Below are 15,680 nucleotides of genomic sequence, written 5' to 3'. Positions count from 1 at the left end.
GTCCACTGGTCTACATGTTGGACAGACTGACAGTCCACTGGTCTACAAAGTGCAGCATTGAGATGACTGTGAACACAACACATGTAAAAGTACTTGTTGTACATGAACGCACCATAAATATGGAGTCCAGCTGTGTTTGATGCTGCTGGGCAGACTGAGCACTGGGAACCTCTGAGCTCTGCTGGTCCACTCTGTGGAGGAATCATGAAGAATTAGCTCCACTTGTGTCTGTCCACACAGAGACAAACACCAGCTAAAGGTCCATGTGGAGTCAGGATCCAGAAACTATTTGTCCTCCTCCATCCAGCAACACCTGCCACCTGAGTGGAAGTTCCTACCTACACTGTGTTTGAAGCAAAGGTCAAAGGTGACACCTGCTGGACCACCTGGTGACCTACAGACACTCAGAAACTCCTCCTACAACATCCATTCTTTCACTTTGACTGCTGAGTTTGGAGAAAACATCCAACACACACCGCTTCACATGTGAACATAGAAATGTGTGAAAAAGAGCTGAGCTCACATGAAACACATGTTGGAATGAAAACATTTCAGACTGACTCAGTTACATTTTACACAGTTACAACATTTAGAGACAGCTCACCTCTCTGCTGATGGAGGCTGGACTGATTTAAAATCAATAAGATGACCCATTGACCCGTCGCTCTTTAAGGACACACAGCTGGGTTCAGGTCCAGCTTTGAGTCTCTGATGGATCCTGTTAAAAAAGTGACATTTAATGATTGAGTCATGGTGATTGGTGTCACATCCTGAGTCTGGATCCTGGAACATTCTGGATGAAAGTGACAGGATTATTTGTTCTCAGTTATTGATCCTGAAACGATCCTTTCCAGCTGCAGGACACCACATCTGTAATTCTACAGTCCATCTTCTCCAGTTCTCCTCCTCTTCCTGCAGCAGACATGTTGTTCTTCTTGAACTGGATTAAAGTGGATGAGTGTGTAGTTGAGTAATCCAGATTATTGTCAGCAGCAGAGCAGAGAGCTGCAGCCTCCTCTGTGTTTGTTAGAGACTGAGAGAGGAGAAGGTGGACTCAGAATCACAGCCTGAACTCTCTGGTTCTGGAAGTTCTCTGAAACTACACAACAAGCTGAACACAGCAGCCTTTCTTTGTGTCAGCTGCTGGAAAAACCTGAACCTCCACTCAGAGACCAGAACCAAGGAGGGTTTAGACCAGATCTGTGAGCTCGGACTCTGTCCCAGAATGAAGGAGACGTGGAAACCAGCTGGAAACCATTCAGACTTTAAACAAGTTACTGGAGACCAGACTGACACCAAAAACTAGTAAAACTAGTAAAAAGTCCAGATTGTTGCTGATGTTCTGGAAACTAACAGTGAAACTGGTTGTGATGGGAGTTCTGGTTCTGTCTCTGTCAGTCAGAGTTTTAGAGGAGGGTCTTGGTTTTTCCACTGGAGATTTGATCCTGGATGTTTGTAACTGTCAGTCTGAGACAGCTGAGAGTTTCTGTTACCATGGAGACGGTAATGAGCTCCAACTTCAGCTGATGTTCATCATTTCATCTAAAATCATCTGATGGATCATCTGAACATGAGAAGAATAAAAAGCAGAGCTGAAGGCTCAGTTTGGTTCTGGTTCCTGCTGGATTCTGTCATCAGCAGCTTTGTTCACGACACAATCAGCATCCTTTAAAACTCACATGATGTGACATTTATTCTCTTTGTTCAACAAGAGTTTGAAACAAGTTACAGACAGAAAGCAGCAACTTAGTCTCAGAGAAATGAAATAAAAATCAACTCAAAGTCGTTCAACAGAAAACAATTATCTTTAATATCATCCAGCCTCGACTGGACTCTGAGAGAAACTTACTGGTTGTTGGAGGAAACTCTTTGTTTGAAGTCAATAACAAAATCCTTTGACATGTTGCTCTTAAAGGACACACAGCTGGGTCCAGGTCCAGGTCCAGGTCCAGGTGTGTTCCTGTGAATAAAGTCAGTGTGTTGCTGTGAGTGCTGAGCTCTGACATGGAGAAGAGTCGTGGACAGTTAGAGATGTCACCTCTGATCTTTGCTCTGGCTCTCATGTTCCCCACACAGAGTGGTTTTAGAGGGAGGGACTCCCTCCTCTCCGTCCTCACGCTGATCCATGCTGCTGAATTCACATCAGCTTACACACACTTTCTACCTTCACCTGCAGAGGAAACACAAATCATTCATGTGAACATCAGCTCTGATCTTCTCCTGATCAAACCGTTTCCAGCTGCAGAAAGGAGGAAGTCTAAAGACTAAAGTGAAGCAGAATGAACTCTGATTTATTTCACAACCATCAAACTGTTCAAGTGGATTATCTGCTCCGTCTAAACGTCACACAATTGAAATCAAACACATCTGAACTAACACTAGTGTCATTTTATTTTGAAAGGACTGACAGGAAGCTGTTGAGTGTGATGTTAGAACGTGATGCAGTTTGTTTAGTGAAGAAAACAAACATCATCTGTTCATCATGTTGTTTGATTGCAGCTCATCAATAATCTAATAATCCTGTAGATTAGTCTCCAAACATCAGAGAGATGAAACAAACAGGAAAACGTTCCTGAAGACAAAGTTCAAGACGAAACAAAACAAACTTAAAGTTTGTTCAAACAGTCCAAAGAGATGAAGAAGAAGCGAGAACATCTGAATTCCTCCCTGAAGCTCCAAACTGAGCGCTCTGACTGCTGTCTGCTGCAGGTGAGACACTGACTGTTGTTGCTCAGCGTGTGCAGCCACTCCTTCAAATTCAACATCTTTTTTGTTGAATTTTTCATTTTTTTTCTTCCAAAAAACAAAAACATTAAACAGCAAAGATGGTAATAAAGCATTTGCATGTAACCATTAGTGAAGACATTAATAGACTGAGTCAATCTGATAAGCATCATCTACATTATAATCCACACCAAAGAAAAGAAAATAATCCCTCCCCAATCGCTGGCAAAAGGAAAGGGAAAAATAAAAAGTAAAATAGCCAAGAGACTGCATTACCCTGAATGAATGGTGTTGTCAAAGAGACTGGGATTCAGGAAAGGTCCCCAAACTTTCTCAAATTTACCCTCTTCCTGTTGGAGTGTGAATCTGATATTGTCCAGCTTTAAACAGGACATGATGTCAGAGTCAGAGATTCTTTATTGTCATTCGCACCTCATGTGGTACATGTGGTGGAGCGAAATTATGTACACGGGGTCCCAGTTACATCCGACAATAAAATGTCTAAGAAAAACAGTAATAACATCTAAGATATGAACTAAGAAAAACATCAACTAAATATACACTAAGCACTCATAACATAAAACATTGAACATCAGCACAAACATGAACATGAGTCTGTGATGATGTGCACGCATGAACACATCAACATTGAAACAGATCAGCAGCAACATGAAACAGATCAGCAGCAACATGATGTGATTCCTCACAGTGATTATTCTGGTTAGAGATCCATGAGTCTAACAGCCTCAGGGTAGAAGCTGTTCCTCAGTCTAGTGGTTCTACACTTAATGCTCCTTAACCTCCTTCCTGAGGGGAGTGGGGCAAAAAGTGTGTGTGCTGGGTGAGTGGGGTCCTTCATGATGCAGGTGGCCCTCTTCCTGCATCTGGAGGTGTAGATGTCTGTGATGGTGGGGAGGCTGATTCCGACAGACTTCTGTGCAGCCTTCACCACTCTCTGCAAAGCTTTTCTTTCTGCAGCTGTGCAGCCTCCATGCCACACGTTGATGCTCGAGCACAGGATGCTCTCCACTGCACACCTGTAGAAGGAGGTGAGGACTGAGCTTCCCAGACCAGCTCGTCTCAGCCGTCTGAGGAAGTAGAGTCTCTGGTGAGCTTTCTTGATCAGGCTGGTGGTGTTGTTGCTCCAGCTGAGGTTGTCATTCATGTGTACACCCAAGTACTTGTGGCTGGAGACCACTTCCACCGCAGATCCTCTTATGTTCAGGGGGGTGTAGAGTACAACTAGCAACACCCTAACTGTGCTATGGTTTGTGTTTCCAAAAGATGCTACGATGATTTCTACCATACCATTTTATTTATAAAGCACTTAAAACAGCAACAAGGCCAACCAAAGTGCTGTACAGCCAGAACAACAAGTAACACACAAAGCAAAATACAAAATGAGGTAAATCAGAATATAGACATAAAAACGATGCAGATAATGACGACTAACCAGTGTGGAGCATACAGGATCAAAACACAGATCATCTGGTGTTGAAAGCTACTGAATAGTAGTGAGTTTTTAAACGGGACTTGAAAACCGAGAGGGAGGGGGCCTGTCTGACAAGCAGAGGTAACTCGTTCCAGAGTCTTGGTCCTGCTACAGAGAAGGCCCTGTCACCTCTGCGCTTAAGACGAGTTCCTGGAACTGTGTGAGGAGCAACTGGTTCGCTGACCTCAGGGAGCGTGGTGGGACATACGGTTGTAGCAGATCAGAGAGATGGGGTGGGGGCAACACTGTTCAGTGATTTGTAGACATACATGAGTATTTTGAACTGGATTCAAAAGTGAACCGACTTCTAAAAATGGATGTCCCAATAAAGACAATAAAAAAACTCAATGATGCATCAAATGTTGTCTGAGTATGTTTTAAGGTAATAACAAATGAGAAATCTGGAAAACAAAGACAATTCCTGAATCTGTCTTGTGTGCTTTGATGTGTACATAAGTTTATTGGAGGTCCTGAAACAACTTTTCTGAGAACACAACGATTTTTATTTTACCTTTGGCCAAGATGTTCGTTTGAAATCAGGCTGCTTACTGCAAAACCAAGAGTTTTTTAAAGACGGACGGTCTTCATTTGTATTGTTTTGTCGACTAAGCTAAATGTAATTTCTAAAATATGGATAAATCTGATCTCATCATGCAGCATAAGCAACTGGGTACAGGTGTGAGGGCCAAAAGTCTGGTTATGTACTGACTCCTAAATGTGCTTGTTTTCTACTGAAACATGAAGTAGGGTTGACCTTTAAAATGTGAGACAGCTGAGGAAGTTAACCAGTAAACAGAAATACCTGCTCCAGTTGCAGAAATCTGACAGAAACTGACAAATCACGCATCTGTAGTGACTGCAGGTTGAACAAGAAAATGTGAAGTTAAAGGAAACATCCTTTGTCCCAAGGCCAGTTAACGTATCATTAATATTTTTCTTTCTTTATGAATCGATTGTAACTTTTTTCACATTTTTCAACAACCAAAATGGATTTTGTTTTTTAATGTTACGGCTAGGTATTTAAAAAAACACTAACATTTAGCTCTACCCACTACCCAGTTATGTTGCTCTTATTTTGAAATGTAACCGGAAGTTCTGTGTTAAGAGAGGCGGAAAAAGAAGTTATGGAGACGTCGCGGCAGTATACTGGAGCGATGTCGAACCGAGACGCCGCTAATATCGTTCAGCCTTTTTTTCTATCGTCCAATCAGATGTGGCCGACTAGACGCGCTCATTTTTATATCGTCCAATCAGATGCGGCCGGCCAGATACGCCCATTTTCCTGTAGCCCAATCAGATATGATCGCCCAGATACGCCTTCCGAATTTGCCTGCAGACAGGCCTAGTTGGTTTGGTTTGTTTTCTCCTCCACCCAAAATGGCCGACACAAAAATAACTTGTTCAAAGAGAGACGAGTAAAAACATCAGATTTGAGCTGAGTGTTTAGAAATGTATGTTCGAGTCTTCAACAACTCTGTTGTCATGGTACCAGCAGGCTTAAAGACAAAGAAAACTCAAGAGTTTCTTGTTGGGGACAAACAGGAAATGAAAGAGACAAAAGCAGCATCTTGTCCCGACGGTGAATCAAAGTGAGTTCTGCCTCTTCTTCCCGCCACAGAGAGAAAAGCCCCTCAGAGACTCTGAGAGGAGAAGAAGAAGAATGTGGAGTTCACACGCACCTCGTTCAGCTTTCAGTCCTCGTTCTTCTGCTGTCACACAAAATGGAGTCAGAAGGAAGTGAAACGCTTTCACTTTCATGTCTCCTCCTCTGTGTTTGTTCAGGAAATCAACGTGCAGCGTGTGTGTGTGTGTGACTCTGAGTTGCTCATGTAACGTGTTCACACACATCAACACAGAGTCTGAGCTGCAGCAACAAAAAGTCCAGCAGAGACAGAACAAGTGTTGCTGCTCTTCCTCTCTAACAGACAGCTGTGGCAGCTCCGACTCTACACATCTGGATTAGTGGTACCAGCCTCCAGTCCTCACACTTGTCCTCATGCAACACTCCACTACTGAAGAGCTGTCGAGGAACAAACTGGTTCTCAGACGATCAGGTGTCGACTTCATGAACTTTATTGCAAAGTTTGGAGAAGAGGCAACAACTCCCAGCGGATCAACACGTCATGAAGAACAGAACTTCTTCACGTCTCGCCTCGTCCGAGTCTCTGACTCGTTCTGACTTCCTGAAATAAAAAGGTCACGTTTGTAGAGAACTCTTCAGGGGCCTTCCCCTCGCCTTCACCTCGTCCTGCTGGTTTCAGAAGCGAACCAGCAGCTGCACACTGGGAGCCGCTGGAGGTCAACACTTCTCCAGGAGTCCCACAGGGAATAATGTGCGTGTGTCCCATTTCATTGAAAGGTCCGGAGCAGAATAAAAGATGAGCTGTCCACTGTCTCCTGACTGTTTGTCCCCTCAAGAATGATCATGACACAGAGGAGGGATCATGGAAACATTTCACATCGTTCACAACAACAGTAAAGGAGCAGAAAACTTACAAAGTCTTTATGAATAAAGTCAAATAATAGAGCGTGGAGCATTTATGCACATCCCTCAACAAGACCAACATCACTTTGATGTTTGGTGACGTGATGTCCCCGTCCACTTTGTCATTAAACGAGGACAAATAATAAAAAAATGTCCGTAGTTTAGAGACATTTGAAGATAAACGCAGGTGATGTTGAGACATCTGACTGTTTCCTGTTCTGTATAAAACAAGTCATTGTTTAATGTTGAAGTACTAACTCATTCACTTCGCAGTATCAGCAAGTACCCAAACTGAAGTACTTGTACTCAGTCTGAAAGGACTAGTATTTGGACACCTGTACTCTGGATCAGCAGTCCAGTCAAGTCCCACACGAGGCTCCCACTCTGTGACCCATCCAGAGCTGCAGATGTTTGACTAACACACATTTAACAGCAGCTGCAGCTGGAATCAAAGGACTTCCAGAATCCTGGAAGATGAAAACTGATCGCTCCATCAGAACATCTGGAACCTGTTTTTATCACGTGACCACAGCTGGAGGGCAGAAATCCCATCTCTGTGTGTTTCATGCGTTCACCATGAAGAGAAACCATGTTCATGTTGTGAACGCTGAGTCAGCATTCACAACATTGTTGGATGTTTTTTTTATTTTTTTTTATGTTCTGTCACTTTGTTACAATCTATTTCTGCAGAATCATCAAACTGTTGATCTCATTCAGAGCTGAAAGATGATTTTTGATCGTTGTAACTTTCATCCTTTTTAAACTATTAAACTTTATTTACAAATATTTTCTCTTAATCTCTTAATAACTTTCAAAAGCACTTTTTAAAATCTGCTTCAGTTTGTCTTCTATGTTTTAGCCTTCTTGTGCTACTTTAAGCTTTTAGCTGTTGTTTTCAGTTTTTATGCTATATTTACCTTGTAGCTAGCCTTTGCAACTTTAGCTACCATATTATTTGTTTAGCTTTTGGCTAGTACTTTGCTTCCAGCTATCATTTTGTTACTTTAGGCTTTGAGCTGCGTGCTGCTTTATTTAGCTTTTAGCTAGCCTTCTGCTACATTTCGCAATCTCTATGCTACTTTCACCTTTAGCTACTTCTCATTTTTAGCAAGCGATTCTCTTCTTTAATGTTTTAGCTAGTGTTCATCGTTTTTTAGCTTTTAGCTGGTGTTGTGTATGAGCTTCAGCTGGTTCAGCAGGTTTCAGCAGACTCTTTCAGCTCAGCGGTCACAGTTTCACAAACGAGAATTATTTTTACAAACTCATCCTGACGCTGCAGAGAGAAGCAGCTGAAGAAAATGGATGGATGGATCCAAACTCCTCTGTCGTGAGCTCAGAAGAGGAACGTGAAGCTGAACTACATTTCCCATGAGCGTCAGCTACAGTAACTGCTGCCTCATGGGAGATGTAGTTGTTGAAGGCTCAGTGAAGCTTTGTGGTGGATGTTTCCTGAAATGAGGAGGTGCTCAGATGGTGTGGACAGAAAGTGACAGCTTTAAAAATCATCTCAACATGAACTGTGGGACAGACTTTCAGAACAGAGGCTGAGTTCAGGACTTGAGCAGGAACTCTGCTTCCACCTGAACTTCTCCCACACGTCTCACTGAAGCACGTGGACTTCTTGTGAGTCAGATGTTGGTCAGTTCAGAGAAACATCTTACTGGATGTTCTTCTTCTCTCCTCTTCATGTTTGTGGAGCTTTAAGGGCCGTTAGAAGCTCCTGCAGCTGAGTGGAACGTCTGGTCCTGAGATGTGGAGCAGGTTCTGTGGACAGAACTCAGCAGAACCAACGTTTTGGGAGGCTGCACTCAGAGTGGGAGCCTTCGAAGAACGTTGCTGAGCTTCAAGCAGACACAGAGTCCAGGAGAGAATCAGTTTCTACTTCCTGAACGTTTCTCCACTGCAGCCAGATGTTGGTCTGCTGAACATCTGCAGAACATCCCCTGTCCAGAATAATGCAGTCCACTTCATCTGTTCTGACGCTGGACACAATTAAAGGCCTGGCAATCCTTGAAATAATGCATTTCCCGCCACCTTTCATGTCTCAGTTTTAGACTAAGATCACCTTGTGGAGAAATGATGGAAGTTTTAGTCAAACCTGTAAAAAAGCGATTAATTAATTAATTAAGTAACATTAACTAATTGGTTTGTTTGCATTGTCTCAGTCCACCTTCTCAACAGTTTGTGGTGATAATGCACCAAATTGTTGTTTGCCAACCACCAATGTCGTGTAACAGGGTTGTTGTTTAATGAATTTTATCAAAACGCACCGTCTTTATAATATTTTTTCTTGTTTTGCTGAAAAGTTTGTCTAGTAGTTTCTTTTAATGGGGAAACTGTTTAGATCCTATTTTACATCTAATCCAGGTTCCTTTTGTTTGTGTAGCAACGACGCCCCCTGGTGGTGGCTGCTGGTAAACAGGTGGACATGACGTCACGCTCGGCGTTTTGTTTTTCTTGGTGATCAGAAGGAGAAGGGGTCTACTTGCCTGGACCGGGGTTTGAACCAAGGACCTGCTTGCTGAGAGGCAGCAGCTCTACCAGTTGCACCACCGTGCTGCCTGAAAAAACATGTAAAACTGAATAACTCCTGAATTGAATTAATTAAAGATGGCCGTCACAGCCAACTGACTCCAGGAAACAGCAACATGACTATAACTCAGCCAGTTTGACAGATGTTGAGCTGACAGTAGTTGTGGTAGTAGCTGAGCATCATACTCACCACATACTTTGAGTGTAACACATTGTGAAACATTTTTGAATAAAACCTTGATATAATTTGTTGGAGTCAGTCCTGTTTGTCTGTTAGCAAAATATCTCATAAACCACTGAACATATTTCAAAGAAACGTTCAACAATTAATCTTTGGATTAATTATTGAAACTGCTGACTGTTTGGAGTCGACGTCATTCAAGATGGCTGCTGCAGCTAACTGACCTCAGCCAACACAGAAGTGTCTTTACCTCAGTGAATTTTACAGACACTGAGCTAAATGTGGTGTGGTAGTAGCTGAGAGTCATTCTCAACATTCTTCAAGAGATAAGTAATCATGTCAGATTGTTCAAGATATCACAATATCTCTGGAGATTGAACATAAAGGTTTATTTTCAAGGTTTGATCAAAACATCTTTCAGTTGGATCAAAGTTTTTCAGAGTTCAGAGTTTTTAAAAGTTTTGTTTCTAAACTTACATGTTTTATTCTTTATTCAGATTGATCAGATGCAGTTTGTCAAAGATCAGCTGTTCTTCTCTGAGTTCAGCCCTGAAGTCCAACCCCTCCCATCTGATACAACTGGACCTGAGTCACAACAACCTGCAGGATCCAGATGTTCAGCAGCTGTTGGATCTTGTGAAGAGTCCAGACTACAGATTGCAGACTCTGAGGTCAGTAGAAGGTCGGAGTCGTTCCTGCTGCTTTCAGCAGAATTGGACTAAAGCCGGTTGTTGTCAAAGCAAAGATCCAGTGTTTCCAGTAAACCTGCAGCTTCCCAGTAACTGTATTTCTGAATGAATGTATGAGCGGAGAACAGGCACTGGTTTCAGGATCAAACAGAAAGACAAGAAAAGAAGGAAAGAGCGAGCGTTGCTTGAAGGAATGCAGATCACTCACCAAAACAACACGTCATGTGATCATGTGATGTCTCAGCTGATCTGTTAGTGCTTGGAGGATGTTGAATGACTGTCAGCTACTACCACACCACATGTTACATCAGGATCTGTCAAATTCACTGAGTTACAGATATTTATGTCTAGGCTCAATTTGATTAGCTGTGGCAGCCATCTTGAATTGTGTTGACTCCAAAAGTCAATCAGTTGAAGGTGAGCGTTTCAGATTTATTTACTGCAAGTTTAAATAAAGTCCATCCAGTGGTTTATGAAATATTTTGCTAACAGACAAGCAGGGTTGACTCCCAACAGTTACTAAGTTTTACCCAAAGATGCTGCACAATGTGTTGTGATTGAAGTTTGTGTTGGTCTCTCTGAAAGACTCATTTATCTCTTCTGCTGCTTCTTCTTCTCTCTACAGATGGAGATTACCTTAATTTTGAAGAGTCTGAACATGATGGTGTGTTTGTGGGAGAAGATGAGCCATGTCCTGATGATCCACAGAGGATGAAGCAGCAGCAGCTTGTATGCAGACACTCTGACTGGACTGTTTCTGCTTCTTCCGTTTCCTCATCCACACTTTACATCATCACCTTCAAACAATCACACTTTAATGTTTGAACAATGTGCTGTGTTCAGTTTATTATTAGAACATCACAAGTATATATTATGTTAAAGCAGAAAAAATACTTTTTGAAATATGAATATTTCATGTTGCATTGTGATCAAAATCAATTTAATGTTGCAGCGCTGACAGAAAGAACTTCCATTGATCTTCAGTTGTTTTAAAGTAAATTAATTTATCTGTTCGTTTTGTGCGATTTAAATGTTGTAAGACAAACCAGAACTGAAAGTTTGACTTCCTGTTTAAAAAAAAAACATTTGTAAACTCAATCAGGTAGAGGTACCCTGTTGGGGTCCCACAGGGTTCGATTCTTGGACCCCTTCTGTTCTCACTTTATTTGCTCCCACTGGGGTCCATCCTGAGGAAACATGGTCTTTCATTCCATTCATTCATTCATTCATTGCATTCAGCTCGTCCCGAATGCTGCAGCTCGGCTTTTAACCGGAACTCGTAGGTCTGAACATATTACACCAGTTCTGTCCTCCCTTCACTGGCTCCCTGTTCGTACGAGGATTGTTTTTAAAATTCTTCTGTTCACCTTCAAATGCTTAAATGGCCTCGCACCCCTTTACCTCCCTGAGCTTCTGGAACCTTACGTTCCCTCTCGGGCTCTGAGATCATCCGATCAGCAGCTTTTGGTTGTTCCAAAAACAAGACTGAAGCTCAGAGGAGATCGGGCTTTTTCAGTCATGGGCCCCAAACTCTGGAACAACCTGCCCCCCAGCATCAGGCAGGCCACCTCCCTTCCTCACTTCAAATCCCTGCTTAAAACACATCTGTTCTCTCAGGCATTTCATACACCGTAAATTGATCTAGTGTTTTTTTTTTTAAATCTGTGACCCTAGGTTTTAAATGCTTTTTATTAATTCTTCAGTTATTATTATTAGTGTATTGTATATATATATATGTTTATATATTTTTCTCTTTAATTTACTCATTGATTGTTGTTGTTGTTAAGCACGTTGATATCAGGTTCTGTTTTAAATGTGCTCTATAAATAAAGTTGACTTGACTTGTTTTAACTTTTTTCATTCTAACAATGTTTCTTTGCTTCCCTCTGGTGGTCACTGCTGTAATTACACCAAAGTCTTTGAAAAATATTGAATTTACTTTAAAATGATTTACAATGAAAGTCAGCTTAATATTAATATTTTATTGTAAACTTGTGTTTTTTTATGTTTTATAAGCAGACTATTACTAATATACTGAATTATTTTTAAAATACAAATATTTAAATACTGAAGCAAATAATCCAGGTAGATTAATCTAAAAAGGTCGAGTCGTGTCCTCTGGACGGATTCTTCTTTGTTGAAACGTTTCGTCTTTTATCCAAAAAACCTTCTTCAGTCTGAGGAGCTGCAACAAACTCAGTCTTATAAATATCACCTTCTCAGAGTGGATCAACCAGTTTGATGGTGCTCAGGTGGTTCCTGTAGTCCGCCCTCTCCCACGCTGCCTGCTCAAACTGTTGAAGTAAGATTTGGAAGGTGTGAGGAAGACTTCATGACTGTTCAAGATGTTTATTTGTTTTTCTTAAATAAAGCCTTGATTTTGTCGTCATCACAGAGTCATCTGTTTTTATTAACGACCAATCGCTGAATGAATAAAAATGAAGAAAGTTTTGTCAAAGGCACTATAAAGACCAAAAAACAGGAGAGACAGCCCACGTCACGTCAAGAGGCCTCCCTCCCATTTTTCTTAAAGACACGCTGCTCGCTCCCTCACTATCAATCCTTTGGTTCCAACAGTCTTATACTGCCATCCAGTGGTCAAAAAAGGTATTACACACAAAAATTAACCAAAATTTCTTCTTAAAATTGACAATAATTACTAATTAGTATGAAAAGAGTTGGACACTTTGTGAATGAACAGTGAAGACAGAGGTTCAGTGTTCTCAGTGTCCCTGATGATGGAGGAGGTTGTGGACTTGTTCAGTGTGACGGTCCCATCAGGCTGCATCAGGCCTCCTGAAGGCCCACAAGCTCACAGCTCTTTTTCCACAGCTTCACCTGCAGCTCAGAGTCGTAGGAGAGCTCAGAGGACTGCGTCTTCTCTCCGTTGTACAGGTAACAGCCCCCCACCCCCTCCATCTCGGCAGCGGCTGCAGCATAGATTGATATGGAAGCTCCCTCTGCTGGAGTCTAGGAAGGAGCCACAAGAAGACAGGACTCAGCAGGTTCTGATATCCAGGGTTGATTTAAACAACATGTGTTCCTGTAGAGCTACTTAAGAAAATACAACCTTATAAAACGTAAACCAAAACAAAACCTGCAGCTAGGCCTGTCACGATAACTAGTTTTGCTGGGCGATTAATGTCTCAGAAATTATTGTGATAAACGATAATATTGTTTGAGATTTGACAATAATTAGTAATTACTGTCAATTTTAAGAAGAAATTTTGGTTAATTTTTGTGTGTAATACCTTTTTTGACCACTGGATGGCAGTATAAGACTGTTTGAACCAAAGGATTGATAGTGAGGGAGCGAGCAGCGTGTCTGTAAGAAAAATGGGAGGGAGGCCTCTTGACGTGACGTGGGCTGTCGCTCCTGTTTTTTGGTTCTCAAAATGGCGGACGCTCGGTGTGGTTTGAGATCTTTAGCATAGCATTTGTCACACAAAGCTTTTAATAAAAAAAATCCGTAAACAAGTGCTCAGCTTCTTTTTGTAGAGAAAAAACTTTTTAGATGAAGGCACGGGTTTAAACTGTGGATTTTGAAGCTTTGACAAGACGGAGGTTTTTTTCCCCGAGGTCAGCCTGTTAGCTTAGCTTGTAGCTTAGCTTCTCAGCTTAGCTGCTTTTAACCATCCAAAAACATGATTTTGGATGGTTAAAACAGATTTTAAAGAGAAAGAGAGGGGTCAGTGAAGAGCACCAGAGTTGAGCCTTTTGTCATCCAGTGTCCAGTAGAAAGAGAGAGACATGAAGAAATGATAAAGCCAATAAATGAAAGAGGTAATGTTAATTTCTCCTGTGATTAATTGATTTATTGTTTATCGTGACAGGCCTTCCTGCAGCAAGACATTACATACAATAAATAGAAAACTTGCGAAGCAATTTTGAAGCGTACAAATCCAGCCACTCCCCCAAATTTTAAAACACAGTAAATATGGCTTGTTCTTTATTAATATTATCATTATTATTATTATTTTCCATCCATCCACCCATTATCTTCTGCTTGTTCGGAGTCGAGTCGCGGAGGCAGCAGCTTGATCAGGGAGGCCCAGACATCTCTTTCCACATCCACCTATTCCAGCTCTTCTGGGAGGATTCCAAGTTGTTCCCAGACCAAGCGAGAGACAAAGGGGCCGTTTACACGACACGTATTTTGAGTCAACAGCTCCCGCAGAGTTGTTAAAGCACATGCGCAGTGCAGGTGTATGTTTCACGCACGCGCGGACCAAGGGCATATTTCTATCAACACCAATGGTGCTGGAGTATAACATACTGCATCCTCTGCTACGACTTATGGAATATATTTTGGGTCTCATAGTTAAGCTACGCCAGAATGTAGCTGCTGTGATACATTCTTTCCTCATGTTCTTCTTCCCTTTTCTTATCTAAACAATAAAGGCAGTGCTTCACAACGAAGCTGCAGCCTCCATGCACCTCCGTCAACCCTCGTTTTCATTGGATGGCTGCACTGAAATGTATTTTCATTCTGCTGAACGGTGCAATGACAATAAAGTTGATTCTGATTAACACATACCCTGAACAGAATCTTGGCAACTGGTTTCTTGAGCATCTTTGCGAGGCTCCACAGGTTATCGTACAGCGCCGTGTCCACCATGCCGGGGTCCACAGCGTTTACAGTCACAGGAAATCCTCCAGACATAAGCTGCTCCTGAAGGTAGTAGGTGAAGAGGACCAGAGCCAGTTTGCTTTGGGAGTAGGCAGCATGGGAACTGTAGACTATCCTGGAGAAATTACAGTCAGATTAAACTGAACATTCATTAAAAACAAACTCAGTGAACAGAGCTTAAAGAGCTTGATTCTTAAGATAATACAGTTAACGTTTTTAAGATAAGATAGAACTTTATTAATCCCATAGGACATTGTTGTGCCAGAGTTTCAGTACAAAGTAACATACACAAGGAATAACAAAAGATATAAAAAAAAAACCAGAATATTAAAAATACCAGCACTTAAGATCTAAACAGGTCAGGTGCAAATGCGGGGGGGAAGCAGGCTCATCGTGAAGGAAATGGAGCACTACCTCTGTTTTTAGCTAGCACATCTGTATTGTGCATTGCTAGCTTAGTGCTACGTCAGTGCCAGCAGTTGTCGACTAGGGGCTTGGTAGGTAGGAAGCTCGGTTCTGTTGACAGGGTGGGGCGCCCTGTTTGTATAATGGTAGGAGAAACACTGGACTGTCATCATAAATATCAGGCCTTTTCAGCTAGATAGATATTTCAGGTTGTAACTGGACTTCAGTTGAACTTCTTTCCTGTCCTTGCAGAACCTGAGACCTACACAGGCTGTCATATTGTAAAGTTTGCAGATGATACAGCGGTGGTGGGATGCATCACAAACAACGATGAGTCCAGCTACAGGCAGGAGGTGGAACACCTGGAGAGCTGGTGCAAAGAGACCAACCTTCACATCAATGTGAAGAAGACAAAGAAGATGATCGTGGACTTCAGAAGGAACAAACACACCTACACCCCCCTGAACATAAGAGGATCTGCGGTGGAAGTGGTCTCCAGCTACAAGTACTTGGGTGTACACATGAATGACAACCTCAGCTGG

At 42.0% G+C, this 15,680-nt stretch overlaps 2 protein-coding genes and 1 long non-coding RNA gene across 3 annotated transcripts in view; all 3 read right to left on the bottom strand.

The window, feature by feature from the left end:
* LOC119429043 (NLR family CARD domain-containing protein 3-like) overlaps positions 1-792 on the bottom strand; it is a 15,414-nt gene extending 14,622 nt beyond the window's left edge. The window contains exons 1-2 of the mRNA XM_037696760.1: positions 605-792; positions 103-191 (exon numbers count right to left, since the gene is read on the bottom strand). Of these exons, the coding sequence (XP_037552688.1) occupies positions 103-191; positions 605-792 (277 nt within the window). The remainder of the gene's footprint in view (positions 1-102; positions 192-604) is intronic.
* A 1,063-nt stretch (positions 793-1,855) lies between these two features.
* Positions 1,856-6,005, bottom strand: LOC119428721. Its single transcript, XR_005187712.1, has 3 exons — positions 5,896-6,005; positions 2,039-2,170; positions 1,856-1,960 (listed from the first exon to the last, which is right to left on the bottom strand). It is a non-coding gene; the product is annotated as an uncharacterized LOC119428721 (long non-coding RNA).
* A 6,708-nt stretch (positions 6,006-12,713) lies between these two features.
* The window catches only part of dhrsx (dehydrogenase/reductase (SDR family) X-linked), a 24,816-nt gene continuing 21,849 nt past the window's right edge, over positions 12,714-15,680 (bottom strand). The window contains exons 6-7 of the mRNA XM_037696394.1: positions 14,641-14,848; positions 12,714-13,073 (exon numbers count right to left, since the gene is read on the bottom strand). Coding sequence (XP_037552322.1) covers positions 12,891-13,073; positions 14,641-14,848 — 391 coding nt within the window. The 3' untranslated portion in view covers positions 12,714-12,890. The remainder of the gene's footprint in view (positions 13,074-14,640; positions 14,849-15,680) is intronic.

Source organism: Nematolebias whitei, chromosome 23, assembly GCF_014905685.2.
Source record: "Nematolebias whitei isolate Nwh7 chromosome 23, NemWhi1, whole genome shotgun sequence".
In the NCBI taxonomy this organism is placed as follows: Eukaryota; Metazoa; Chordata; class Actinopteri; order Cyprinodontiformes; family Rivulidae; genus Nematolebias; species Nematolebias whitei.
Note: the sequence above shows the minus strand (reverse complement) of the source record. Positions and strands in the feature narration are given on the sequence as shown.